The 14,643-nt window shown below is 43.1% G+C and overlaps 1 protein-coding gene across 2 annotated transcripts in view; it reads left to right on the top strand.

Annotated features, from left to right (window-relative positions):
• RAB44 (RAB44, member RAS oncogene family) overlaps nt 1-14,643 on the top strand; it is a 387,835-nt gene that overhangs the window by 347,886 nt on the left and 25,306 nt on the right. For both annotated transcript variants that reach the window (XM_078644134.1, XM_078644135.1), the window contains exon 15: nt 3,822-3,898. In XM_078644134.1, coding sequence (XP_078500260.1) covers nt 3,822-3,898 — 77 coding nt within the window. The remainder of the gene's footprint in view (nt 1-3,821; nt 3,899-14,643) is intronic.

Below are 14,643 nucleotides of genomic sequence, written 5' to 3'. Positions count from 1 at the left end.
CCATTGTAGATTCACCGCTTAAACTCTGAGTAGAGATTAGATTGGAAGTTTGTTCAAAATATTAGACGGCCTGAAACGTACACAACACTGAAAGAAAGGACGCTGACAGATGCTGTCCCCCTGTGTTAAATAACATGCTTCTTTATCATGAACAATCAGCAGTGTAAACATAGCTACTGTTCAACAAAAAAAATTATACCTATAAAGTTCAAATGCATTTACCTAAAAAACAGACCAGACTTGTGTTAACTAAATCAAATGAATGTCAGAAAACAGGATTCTAAGTAGTTTATGCCCTAAATGCTCACTGACAGATGCCGTCAGCCAACAACACTATTTTATTTATTCATAGATTTTTAGATTTTTTTTTGCGCATGGACAAGACCCGAAGGTCACAGCGCGCTCTACAAAGACACAATGTAAGAAAAATATTAACATAGAACAATCAGGCATATTTACAATGATAATTCAGCTACAGTAGTCCTCTTAAGATGAAAAAAGGTTGATATAATATTAGTTGCTTTACGTTATTTTTGAAGTTTACATGGAGGAAGGCCTCCTTATTTTTGATGGAATGAAATTCAAAAGTCAGGAGGCACCACCTGAGAAGGATGTTAGCACTCCGTAAGACCCTTTGTCCATCTGAGATGACAAGTTTCTTAGAAAATACAGTTTGGGAGTCAGACAAAATGAGTTTGTGAATGATTCAGATCAATTTGAGGGTACTGCTTGCTTCCATTGGGGGTAAATTAAGTGACATCAGAATTGAAGCAGTATGTATGAATTTCCTGCCTCCGGTCACCAGTATAGCTGAGACATAGAGGGAGATTTACCAAATCTCCATGCAATACAGCTCAGCCTCCCGCAAGCCTGCGCTAAAAGATATGTCTCTCTCCTCCTCTTTCCCTTGTGCCGACGCTAATTACAGCTGCCAAGCGCCACACACCACCTTAGCGCCATGGCGCTAGGGTGTGTCTGTGTGTGAGTCTAGCATAGGCTTTGTATAGGAAGGGTACCCTTCCTGTACAAAATACTATGCCTAGACATGAGAAAAAGCTTTTCCCACTTTGTATGGGTGGTGCACAGTCAGAAAAGGAAGGAGAAATGAAAGCATTTCTCCTTCCTTGCGCCTAGTTTAAAAGGGCGCAGTTTTCTCACACTAAACCCAATCTACTGTATTTAGTAAACTGGGTTTAGCAAGAGAAACCTTGGGTGGTTGCATGGGAACGCCCATGCACCACCCTTTTACGCCCCATGGCGCAGAGTAATGCTAAGCAGCGCTATGCACTACTTCGCATTACTCTTACATTATTTCCAGCGCTAAAGAAGTTTAGCACTGGAAAGTAAATTAGGAAAAAAAGATTTTGCGCCGTTTTGCATTATTTTTGTGACGCAGACACAGCACAAAATCCTAGTAAATCTCCCATATTGAGTGTTGTTTTCAAGGGAGCAAGTCAGTGTGGGGTTTCTATAGTCTAATCTGGACAGTATGACCAACTGGGATTGAACTGCTCGTTTGAAATCATGAAAGGGTTTAATGCCCATTTCATTTGAAATAGAAAATTGGTGGCTAGGAAGATCATGAGTGATTAAATTTGAGGTTCTTGTCAAGACGGACTACTGTAAGAAATCCACCTTATTGTGATTTGTGTAAGGTTGAGTTACTAATATTGATGGTCACGTTAGTGAAGCATAGGAAAACCATTAAATTAAATATCAATAGAATTTGTTTTGGGGGCCAAAGCCTTTACAGCATTGCAGGCACTGCTATCAACTCTTTTTGTAGAGCACAAAAAAGGATCCCTTCAAGTAAAAGTTCATGAAATGATTGTTAGCGTGTTAACAAATGTTAGAACATTGGAATGTTGGGAGCTCCATTGAAAACAATGGAGTGCTCTGGGCTTATAATGGCTGGTATAAGCCCGGAGCTCCAACATTCCAATGTTTCTTTGTTCACAGCTCTGGCTGTGAACAAAGGCTTCAAGGAGACTGAGGGGATTCCAATCCCCTCACGCTCCCAAAAGGATGTGTTCTTTTTTGTTAGAACATTCTGCCCTCTAGTGGCAGAATGTTCTAATAGCCTTATAGCCCTTCGTAGCCAGGCCATACCGGGTATTAAAGTCCCTCTCCCTTGTTAAAGGCCTTCGGCTCGGGGCCTTTAACTCTGGAGAGGGCCTTTAATAGCCGGTATAGCCCTCTACGGTGGGCTATAAGGCTATAATGAATTGCACTCTGCGGTCGGTCTGGTGAGATCTGCAGTCTTGGCCATTCAGCTTCAATAATAACACATGACTGGTCAGAGTCTGTTGGGGAAACAGGTGGTAATTGTGATATTGAGATACTTTTCTGACAGGTATCCATTTTTCTTGAATCCCTTCAATTTTTTACGTAAGTGTCAAGTTTGAAAATAAATTGTCAAGCGTTTGGAAGGGTCTTGCTGTGCTTGTTCAAGTGAGTCAATTCAGCCTTTCACCCTGGCAACCGTAATGGCAAGAGGATCATTAACTGGAGCAAAAGTAAAACCTGCCGTCGTCTTAGACTATATAGCAGTTTTATAGTGTATTATTAGTATTGTTGCAGTTATTATTGGTAATAGTAACAGTAGTGGTAGTAATAGTAGTAGTATTCGAGGTAGCATTCAATTGCTACATAAAAATATATATATGACTTTCTAAATAAAGTGTAGTTGTTATATCACTAGCCAGCTGTAATAAGAAAATTACATTGCTACTTTAATGTAAGAATTTATCATAGTTTGGGTGTGACATCAGAATGCATCACAAAGCCAATAGAAAACAAAAGAAACCTTCCAGAGCAGAACATTAACGGCAAATGTCAATTGAAAAAATACAAGCAAAATATACTTTTCATCCTTTTCTTTCGTCTTTCGCTCCAAATTTAGCATTATATAGGAAGACGCAGTTAAACGTTTATTACACAGGTTGAGTTGTCTATAATAATAGTTCTGTGTTATCACGCATTCTAAACCACAAAGCTAGTTTTGATAGTAACTTGCATCAAAATACTTGATATACATGAAGAATGATAAGCTGGAGCTTTGTGCGTTTCTTTTCCGGTGCAGATTCCACATTTGTTCTAAAATTCTGAAACCCAAAAAACATGTTTTATTAGATGAACACTAAACCAAGGATTGAATTAATAAAATGGTGAGCATAACATTTTGTATCATAAGGAATAGAGTACCACCTGCCATACGTAGAAAAAAAATTGCAAGCCACTTGAAGTACTCAGCCTTTGGCCTCATTCCTCAGTTGGGTCATAGAACTTCTTGCTGTCTTACGCTAGCCTTATAACCTACAGACTAATATATATAGTTAATTGTTATATATGCTAGATAATAATATAAAATATTTGTATATTTTATTGCAATATTTTTTCTTATATTTCACATTCAGAGAGATATCTTTCCCATACCTGACCTGTAATTATAACAAGTGCACGAGGGAAGATGTGTGGCTACACAATTATTTTTTTATTTGAAGCATATTAGGTTTGCTTCTGTATAAGCCTCCTACATCGTTATTAACCTCTTTCTACGAATTCAGGATGTGACAATAAGGTATTTTGCAAACTATGCACAGATGATTTTCTATTTATGTTCCTGTTCTCATCTCCTAAGCACATGAAGGCATGGTTTGAGGTAGCGCCTTGTAGTATTCATTGGCAGGTATCGGGAGGCCCAGCTGGTGCTCGTCGTACTGTTATTGAAATGGGTCTGAACCTATGTCACACAATGTCTTTTCACTGGCGTCATTTCTGCTTTCATGAAGATTAAAAATGAGTCTCACTTTGTCTTTCAGATGAATAGGCTGTTGTTTCATGAATGCAGTGCTGCCGCTGACCTCAACATCTCACTGTCAATCATTCACTTGGCAAGGTGAGATCGGATCTACGAATGAATTTATTATTTTTAAAACTTTTCATAAAGTGCTTTATGATGCTTAGTAGAGGTACTCACCCTGCCGTAAGGATTCCGAAAGTGAGTGTCCCTCTTTCTACACACCAAGGGCGGTGTGCTTCCATAACCAACCAAATGTACCCTTCGTATCCGCCAGCACTGCGACACTGCTGATGTATAGGTGTGGGTGGGTGGATTTTGTAAAATCTTCGGCACCGCTCCCCAGCTCCAAAAAGCAGAAGTGAGCTGCTGTATGTGGGACGGCGTCTTATATACCACCTTTTCCCTCTTCCCGACGATCTCCGGGGTTCATCCTGATTGGGGATATTCGAACGTCACCTGGCCTCCCATTGGCCAGGTGACATGGTGCTTCTCTGGCGTGATTATTCCTTGCGGGAAACACCCCCCACCTCCGCTTCAGGGTTCTTCTCGGCGGTACAAACCGGCTCCTTACAGGGCCCTGGCATCCATTATGGCACCGGCCCTCTAGGCCCCCTTCGTGGTGGCCTCTGCAGGAACAAGCAATGATTTACTCACCTGGCCATTCTGTCAACTCCAGATTGTTTTTCAATTTTATGTTATGTTATGTTATGTTATGTTATATTTATTTTTATATAGCGCGCGGCGACTCAAAAAGAGTATCCCGGCGCTTTAGCAGCTAGACCTAAGACGAGATAACATAACACAGCAGTAAAACAAAAAAGGGGAGCTCAGTAAAAAAAGGGAACAGAGCCTATAAAGTAAACAACCAGGTCTTTAGACCCTTCCTAAAAGCAAGTAGACTGGTGGCGCCCCGAAGTGTCAGCGGCAGAGAGTTCCACAGCTGTGGTGCCAGCAGTCCAAAGGAGCGACCTCCAATGCGAGCTCTTTTCACACGTGGCACCACCGCCAAGAACTGTGACTCCGATCTGAGAGCGCGGGCAGGATGATAAAAGGCCAGTCTCCTTTGGAGGTACTTCGCGACCCCGGCATGGAGGGCTTTATAAGCCAGAGTCAGCGCTTTAAAGATGATCCGCTTGCGGATAGGCAGCCAATGTAAGGCCTGCAAGAGACCCGCAACACTGGCTCGCCTATTTAAGCCATAGATGGCTCTCGCCGCAGCGTTCTGCGCGACCTGTAGCCGCTGCAGCAAATACTCTGGCAGGCCCAGGTAGAGGGCGTTAGCATAATCCAGCCTGGACCCGATCAAAGCCTGCACGGTCAGTTTCCGATGTTCTTCCGATAAAAGGGGTAGAAACTTCCTCAGCACCTTGAGGAGGCCAAAGCAGGTACCCGTCACCCCCAAGATCTGGGCTCTCATCGTCAGGCCCTTGTCCATCTTGACCCCCAAGTTCTTAGCAGCTAAAGATGGACGGGATGGTGGAAACATGTTGGTAGGCCACCAAGTTTGCCAGTCAGGATCCGACGCACACCCGAAGAAGAGAACTTCAGACTTCTCAGAATTGCATTTGAGGCCACTCAGATGAAACCATCTAAAGACAGCCTCAAGGCAATCCCGGATGCTCTCTCCATTAAAATCTCCTCCACTCTTACAAGAGAAGAGGAGCTGAGTGTCGTCAGCATAGGACACGATCCGGGCCCCGAAAGACTCCGCCAATGCCGCCAGAGGGGTCATAAAGATGTTAAAGAGGGTCGGACTCAAAATAGAGCCCTGCGGGACCCCGACACCCAATGGCGGCATCACAGCAGAGTCCGGGGAGGCCCAGACCGTTTGTCGGCGGTCAGCTAGAAATGATGAAAACCAGCTGAGCACCGTCCCCCTTAGGCCAATCTCATAGAGTCTAGAGAGGAGGCCCGCATGGGGAACGGTGTCAAAGGCCGCCGACAAGTCCAACATGACCAGCATGGCCTTGCTCCCAGAGTCCAGTACCCCTTTAATGTCTTCCGACACCTCCAGGAGCGCTGTCTCTGTGCTGAGGTTTGGACGAATGCCCGATTGAGTGGCATGCAGAATCTCGTGCGATTCCAGAAAATTGGAGAGCACCGTTTGTATGTGCTTCTCCAGGATTTTCATAAGGGCTGGCAAGAGAGAGATCGGTCTGTAATTGACCAATGCTGCAGGGTCAAGACCAGGCTTCTTCAGCAGGGGGATGACCATTGCCTGCTTCCATGCTTGCGGAACCAGACCCTGGCTCAACGAAAGGTTCAAAAGTGGATTGACCAGTGGATTTAAAGCTTCCGCCATTTTTGATAGAAACTTAGCCGGGCAGGGGTCCAAGGGCGATCCAGTTTTAAGCGTGCCCATAAGCCCTAAGGAAGCAGAGGGTGAAATGGGGGGGAAGATTGCCAGCATCGGGCCTGATGAAACCGCCAGACGCGAGCCGTCCTCCGTGCAAATTGACCCCACAGGCGCCACCAGATGGAAAGAGTCCTGGATGAGCTTTATCTTGCTGGTGAAAAAGTTAGCAAGATCCGCCGCCCAGGACTTAGGGGGCATGTCTCGGGAAGCATTGGAGCGGGGAGCTGTAAATTCTCTCACTATGGAAAAGATTTCCTTACAGGAGTTAGAGGCAGCCTCTATTCTCCCAGCAAGATAAACCTTTTTTCCAAAGCGAATGTCCCGCTGATATGCCTTAACCGCTGTCTTGTAGAGCAGTTTCGCCTTAGGATCATATTGAGAGCGCCAAGCTCTTTCCGCCACCTTACAGGACTGTCGGGCGGTCGACAATGCCGCAGTGAACCAAGGGGCCGAAACCCGTTTCGGTGTTGAGCGGGGGGCCATCACTGGGGCAAGGTCATTAAGCCTGTCCAACAGCGAGACCTGCAGAGCTTCCAGGTCCTTCTCCAGATCTCCTGAGAAGGGGCACGGATGATCCAGCGCAGCCTGAGCGAGCATCGCCGGGGTCACAGAATGATAAGCCCGGAGGGCGCGACACTGTTGCTGAGATACGGAGTTGGCAGGTCTCATTGTGCCTTTGACCAAAAATTTAGCTAGCCTGTGGTCTGACCAGAGCACCAGAATAATCTCCTTAACCTCCAAAGGGGATGTCGAAAAGACCTAGTCCAGGGTGTGTCCCTTGTCATGGGTGGGTCCCAAAAGATACGGGATCAAACCCAAGGGGGCAGTGGCCTCCAAAAACTTGGTGGTGTCCGGGTCTAATAGGTCATCCATGCGGAAGTTGAAATCTCCAGCGACAATACACTGTTCCGTTTTCAGAGCCAGCCCTGATAGAACAGACTCGAACTCTTCAAAGAAGGTACCAGATGGGCCGGGTGGTCTGTAAACCAATAGACCTTTGAAGGATTGGTGGGGTGCCAAGGTGATGGAGAAAGCAAGGGACTCAGAGCCGCGGATGTCATCTACCGGCAGAATGGTACAGGCCACACTTTCCTTCACCACCAGAGCCACTCCCCCACCCCTACCCTTGAGTCTGTCCTGCCTAAAGACATTATAGTCAGAAGGAAAGGCGGCTTTTAGAGAAGGGGGTTGGCCTTACTTCACATGAAAATTTAGCACTACAACGCCATGTCAAGGGTAGAAAGCGCTTTATAAATACAATTACAATGTAGAGAGTCTGTTGTTAGGAAGCCAGGCCTAACCCATCTGTGAAACCCTGCATGAGAGAATGTGGCTTAGCGACTAGAGAGTCCGACCTTGAAGCTGGGGAACCAGGTACGAGTCTAGCCCGAGTCTCAAGCATCCTGTGATTCAGGCAAATCGCGTATTCTCCCCGTGCCTTAAAATGAATGTGTCCGTCTCTAAAGCACCTCGTGCTCATTTAAAGTGCTGTGATACCTTCGGGTCAAGTTCGCCCCATATAAAAACTGCAAGAAAAACAAGCATTGGAAATGCAATAGGGCTCGCATTAGGAAAGTTTGAGCTATTGGTCTTATAAATGAATTTTTTTTTATTTATGTGTTATTTTTTTAAATAGCTAAATTAATAGCTTGGTCATTTACAATGCCAATAGTTATAACTTTCGCAAATGTGACACCTATAGCATTTGTAATGCAACATGTTTTGCATTTACATGACTTAGATGTATTGATATTACAAATAACAATGGCTTTTAATTTTTTTAAATAATTAATACTTAAATAATTTATTTAATTTGTAATGGCAATCAAAAGACATAATAAAATAAGAAGCTCAGCACGACGTAAGATGGAACTATTAAGACAAAGAAAATTGCCGCTTTTTATCCACGATCCACAAGAAATAATTTATCAGATATATGCAGAGGTAGGCCCAAGTGCCTTGGACATGACGAAGAACATTTTGAACACATTACTAAATTGGGAGGTTAACCAGAGTAAAGCAAATATGAATCCGAGTGATGTAATCACATTTCCGGGGGTCAGCAATCCCACAGGTTGTGTATTGCAGCACTGCTTACTTGGAGATAGAGAAGAAGCGGGTACACTAGTAAAAGAATGGCACTGCAATCGGCCACTCTAAAAAGAACAAACGCCGGGACTGTGTTACAAACATCAGAGCCATGAAACGGCTCAATCGTTTTCACCAAATATTAAATATAAAAGCATGGACCAATTTGTTGTGTGATTGAAATTAAGCCAAGTGTGACATCCAGTGAATTCACCAAGGGAAGAAGGGATGAAGTGATAGCAGCAGGCCGTGAAGAAGCAGGAAAACAAGAGAACGAAAGAGGGAGAAAATTCGGACTAAATGAGAAGAAATACAGTTTTAAATAAATTTTGTCTTAAAAACTTATTGGACAACCACTTAAACAAGCCCCGGCATTGCTGTGGTGGGAAGGGGGAGCGGGGAGAGGCAAGAAGGGAAGAATAGGGGAGAGTAAGGGTGACAAGATGCACGGGGAGCAGCAGCCTTTGATGTGCCGGCGGGCCGTGGGCAGTGAATATTAGGGGAGGAGCGCACGCTGGGAGAAGCTTGTGGGAGGGAGGCTGTCATTTCCACAACGATGGAGGAAATTCAATGGTCTAGCGCCTTTAACTCAAGAATTTAGAAAATATTTTATTATGGCAGAATAGTGCGGCACTTACACGGTCGTCGAGACACTGCAGGGGTAGGGGAAATATGGTGTTCATGAAGACACTGAGGGAGGGCTCGGTGAAGTGACGTCCTAATGTCGACACTGCGTAGATAGAGGAGGTACTGTCCTAGCGCTAACGCCGCAGGGCTAGGGGAGGCGCTATCCCAATGCAGAAGGTGTGGGACTGGGCATAGGGAAGTGGTTTTCTAATGCAGACACTACGGGGGAGAGGGGGTGGGCTGTTGTTCAATTTCTAGCACTGTAGGTCACAGGTGGGGTGGCTTGCTCTGCTCTCTGTCTCGCCCCTCTCTCCACGCGAGGACTCCCTGTCACTGTCAGACGCTAGGCAGCGCTGGCTGACATTTGCCGCATGATTTTAACCCAAGGCAGGCAGCCCGAAATTGCCTCTGCCGTGCGTTTTAATAAGCAACTGTCTCAACGGCAATCGAAGCGCCATCCAGAAGCTGAGCACGTGACCCAAAGCGCGTATAAGCACTTCCTCGACTGGACGTGGAATCATAGCGCTCCAGGGCAACACCAGTGGAATAAATGCGCTATAAATTATGTAATGCACATGCAAAAATAAAGTAATCATGTGCGTGAATGGCACCAGAAAGCGTACGATGAAAAAAAATTCATTTTAACAGCACAAAACTCTATTCTTAAGAGGCATTAGAGCTTTGGTTCTTAACCTGGGCTCTACATGCCCCTGGGCGTCCACGACGCCTACTCAGGGGGCCCACAATTGATTAGACTATTATACACTGTTTGCAGATTAATAAAGTATTTATACATAAAAAAAGGACATGTTAAAACGCTCTGTAATGTGCCGGATTTTGAAATGAGAGGCTAAAAATTAAGTTGGCATTGTGAGCCTGATTTGTGGGAACAGAGCAATTACAGCAAAGAGAATTTAGTTTGAACGACTACAAGCCTCAACTGACGCACTGGTATGCACCAAGAAACAAGCCCTCGGCATTGCTGTGGTGGGGGGGGGGGGGCGGGGAGAGGCAAGAAGGGAAGAATAGGGGAGAGTAAGGGTGACGCGACGCACGGGGAGCAGCAGCCTTTGATGTGCCGGGCGGCCGTGGGCAGTGAATAATTAGGGGAGGAGCGCACGCTGGAGGAAGCTTGTGGGAGGGAGGCTGGTGGCTTTGATGCGTGCACACGCTTTTTTTACGGGCACAGCATCAAATCGCCCATTTGGTTAAGCTCTAGTTAAGCCCCAATATGTCTCGACATCTACAATGCTTGCGCATTGGCAGAGGTCGAGCCCTAAAAATGTTGGACCACTATCCAGCGTTTATGTTTCACACCAGGTAGGTATTCCAAAATGTTTTAACCAGTAACTTTGCGCCAGTCCCTCCACTACCCATTAAACCTCCTCCGATGTCCAACTCCTGTAATAAGTTTAATCATCTTAGATTCCCCAATTCGTAATGTCAGTTCATTCTTATCGAAATATTGCGGGACACCCTTGAGATACTTAGTAGATGGTAATCCAAGATTGGAAGTGAAAATACACAGCAGAAAGGAAGGAACATTTTCTTTTTAATTGTTTTAAAAACAGAAATGTATAAACCCTTTCACGTACATTTTTGATGAATAGTTTCTCAGCTACCGCATGTAAAGGAGTCTGTAGTTAAGCTGGTGGGTCAACCACTCTGATTTGTCAGGTTTTCATGATTTTTGCACTTTCATGTTATTAAGCAGTGCATTATGTAGTCTTTGAACAAATTGAACTAACAGGCAGGATTATAATAATTTGTCAAAGAAAAGCATAAGGAATGGACTGTTATGTCCTGCTGGACACGTCATGCAACAGCCCCTCCATAGGGCTGTACTTACACCCACCCCACACCCATCCAACACAGGCGTCACCAGTCAGATGACCTTCTTTTTTTTTAAGTTTGAATTTTATTAAGGAATGAAAATAGAAAAGCAGTACAGGAAGAAACAATCATAAGTTATAAAAACATAACTTTTCTCTTACATTACAGTGGAATTATGCATAAAAATAAAAAGAACAATATGTAGTGAAGAAATGCTAGAGTATTGAGGAGAAGGGAAATCAGTAAAAATATAAGTCTTAGAAATAACAATAAGAAAACATAGCGTGTATCAATAAACTTATATATATGAAGACAAAACATTCATGGTGGTTTTTGAACTTCGACATTGCGTAATGGAGAAATGGGAGGTGGTCTGGAGATCTGGGATAGATATTCGGTAAGGGGGATCCATAATAGGTCACGTTGAATTGCTAGGGAAATAGGGGATACAAAGTTTGTGTCTAGACGATGGTTAAAACACACTGCGTTCCACCATGCAGTGAAGGAAACATCATTAGCCTGTTTCCAATGTGATGTAATATGATGAAAGGCTATGGCAATCAGGAGGTCCAATAGCTTGAGTTTAAGGTGGGATCCAGGAAGATCAGGGGAAAGGGAACCTAGAAAAATATGAAGGATGGAAAAGGGATGAGTGATGTTGAAAAGTTTTTGGATTTGGGACCAAACTAAATGCCAGAAGTGTAGAATGGGAGGACATTCAAAGAGCATGTGTTTCAAATCAGCTATAGGACAAGAACAGGACCAACAGGTGGAAGGAGTGTCTGATGAGAAAGATGATAAAATAAAGGGAGTAAATAATGTACGATTATAAATAAAAAATAGGGTTTGGGTAGTATTGGCAGCTCGAGATGTTTTGTGAATTTTAGACCAAAGTTTATCCCAAAAAATAGGGAGCCAGGTTTGAGACAAGTCCTCTTCCCAAGCCAACTCAACTTTAGACTTAGAGCGTTCAGACGGTGATTGTAGAGTTTTATATAGAAAAGAAGCAGAGGGGGAGTGGTCAAGGGCATTGGAGATAGGAAGATGAGGTATTGGAATAGAATTGGTAGTGGGAAGATCGGAGATATATTGGAGAAGGGATGGTATTAGCGATAAATATTGTTTACGAGAAGAGGAAGGTAGTGAAAATTGTTCTTGAAGAAGGTGAAAGGGGAGAGGAACAGTATCAGAAAGAAGCTGAGAGATCCATTTTAAACCACGAGAATGCCAAGATTTCCAATAGAGAGAACGATTGCGAATTTGAAGATGTTTATTATGCCAAATAGGTTGAGTGTGAATAGAAGAAGTAGAAGGATAAGAGGATAATAAGTAAGGCTGTAGAAGGGAGCGTGTGCGAGAAATTATAGGAGATCGAAGAGAGGAGACATTAGAGGAAAAGGAAAGAACTTCATTGAAGTCATAGGGATGAAGGAAGGATGTTTCTAGCGTGAGCCAAAGTGGAGGATAATACGGAAGATCTGAAGAGAGCCAGCGTAATGCTTGTTTTAAAGAGAAGGCAGTATGATATGCTTTAAAATTGGGGAATTTGACCCCTCCCATAGATTTATCCCTCTTTAAAACAGAAAGAGCTATTCGAGATCTTTTCCCCTTCCATAAAAATTTTAGCAAAATAGAATCTATTAACTTAAAGTAATGATTTGGAATGCGAATAGGAGTCATAGAAATGGAGTAGAGAACTAAAGGCGCTAGCATCATTTTTATGGAGTCCAATCGTCCCCACCAAGAAAGAAAGAGAGGATTCCAACGTGTGGTAGAAGTAGTGATCTTAGTAGAGAGAGATTCAAAATTAAATTTGAGGGTATCAGAAAGGCGAGGGGCGAACCAGACACCCAGATATTTAATCTTAGAGGGTTGCCAGGAGAAGCCAGATGTGTCAAATAAATGTTTGTGGCATAATGGGTTCAGGGGGAGTATTTCACATTTGTCCGTATTAAGTTTATATCCAGATACAGTAGAGAAAGCAGATACTTGATTAAGGAAGGAGGGTAAAGTTGTTTGAGGGTCGGAACAATAAAATAAAATATCATCCGCGTAGACTGATAACTTAACCTGCTGTTGGGATCCATATTGAAAACCAGAAATGTGCTTATCTCGTCTAATTTTAGTTAAGAAGGGCTCTAAAGCTAGAATAAATAGAAGAGGAGATAGAGGACATCCTTGACGGACTCCTCTGTGAAGAGGGAAATAATCAGAAGTGATACCGTTGGCAAAGATGGAGGCATGGGGACTGGAATAAAGCAAAGAAATAAGAGAAATGAATTTAGGTGGAAAACCAAACCAACGAAGAGCTTGAAACATAAAATCCCACCCTATTCTATCAAAGGCCTTCTCGGCATCGAGAGAAATGGCAGCTAGAGGAGATGGAAGAGAGGTTGCCTTACTTAGAATGTTAAAGAAAACACGAGAATTATCGGACGACAAGCGACCTTTAACGAATCCGGATTGCTCCGGGCCGATAAGTTCTGGCAGGAGAGGATCAAGTCGAAGGGCTATAATTTTGGCGAAAATGTTATAATCAGTGTTTACCAGAGAAATTGGGCGATAATTTTTACATAACGTATGATCTTTATCTGGTTTGGGTATGAGACAAATTAATGCTTCCTGAAAAGATCCCTGAGAAAATCCAGATTGGACAAAGGATTGAAATAATAGTAAAAGCTTAGGGAGGAGAAGGGAGGAGAAGTGATTGTAAAACTCAATAGTAAAACCGTCCGGTCCCGGGGCTTTGCCTCTACGGAGGATCGAAACCGCATGTGAAATTTCAGAGGGGGAAATGTCCAAAGTCAAGGATTGAAAATCTACATGAGAAGATTGAGGGGAAGGGATATCTTGGAAATATGATAAAAGGTCATCAGGATCAGGGCTAGATTCAGGAGTGTATAAAGTTTGGTAAAATGAGACAAACTGAGCTAATATATCCTTGTCTTTGAACAGAGAAACACCGGCAGAATCTAGCAAGGACTCAATCTTTGTTCTTTCTTTGCGTATTTTTAAGTAGTTAGCTAGAAGTTTGCCCATTTTGTTTTGACCTCCATAGTAGCGGGAGTTACATTTAAGAAGAGAGTTGGAAGCTGCGTTAGTAGTAAATCTATTAAATTCAATTTTGGCAGAGAGAAGTTCACGAAGGGAAGAATCAGAAGTAGATTTATAATATGTATATTCTAGTTTCTTTATCTTATCCAAAATTTGAGTTGACTTAAGAATCGACTGTTTTTTCTTGTGAGAGACAAAATTAATGATAAATCCTCTAGCAGCTGCTTTAAAAGAGTCCCAAACAGTGACAAAGGAAGATTCAGGGAGATGATTCAGTGTAAAAAATTCAGAGGCAAACTCCTTAAATTTAGTGGTGAAAGTGGGGTCCAAAAGTAGTGAATTATTAAATCTCCAACGTCCCGAATTAGGGGAAAAGGGAATAAGGTCAATATCGACAAAAACGGGGGCATGGTCTGAGATTAGAATGGAACCTATTTCTGAATGGGTGACTAGTTGTGCTAGGGATTTACTGAGAAATAAATAATCTATACGAGATTGCGAATGATGTGTGGGGGAATAAAACGTGTATTCTTTAAGGTCAGGATTACATAATCTCCAAATGTCAACTAGAGCATAGTTTTGAATCGAGGTAATAAATTGGGAATGCATCTTGGAAGGGATAAATTTAACTTTGGAATTTCTATCAAGAAAAGGGTCGAGAACTTGGTTGCAATCACCACCAAAAATAACATATTGTTCATTAAGAGTAACTAATTTATCAGAAATAGCAGGCCAAAACAACTTATCAACACCTGTAGGTGCGTAAACATTAAAGAGAACAATAGGTATTTTATCAATAAGGAGCTTAGTAATAACCCAACGGCCACTATCATCATGTTCTTGAGTTACAACAGAAACATTTAACCTCTTATGACATAAAATA

The sequence above is a fragment of the Lissotriton helveticus genome, chromosome 5_1 (assembly GCF_964261635.1).
Source record: "Lissotriton helveticus chromosome 5_1, aLisHel1.1, whole genome shotgun sequence".
In the NCBI taxonomy this organism is placed as follows: domain Eukaryota; kingdom Metazoa; phylum Chordata; class Amphibia; order Caudata; family Salamandridae; genus Lissotriton; species Lissotriton helveticus.
This window is presented reverse-complemented; position numbering and strand designations above follow the sequence as displayed.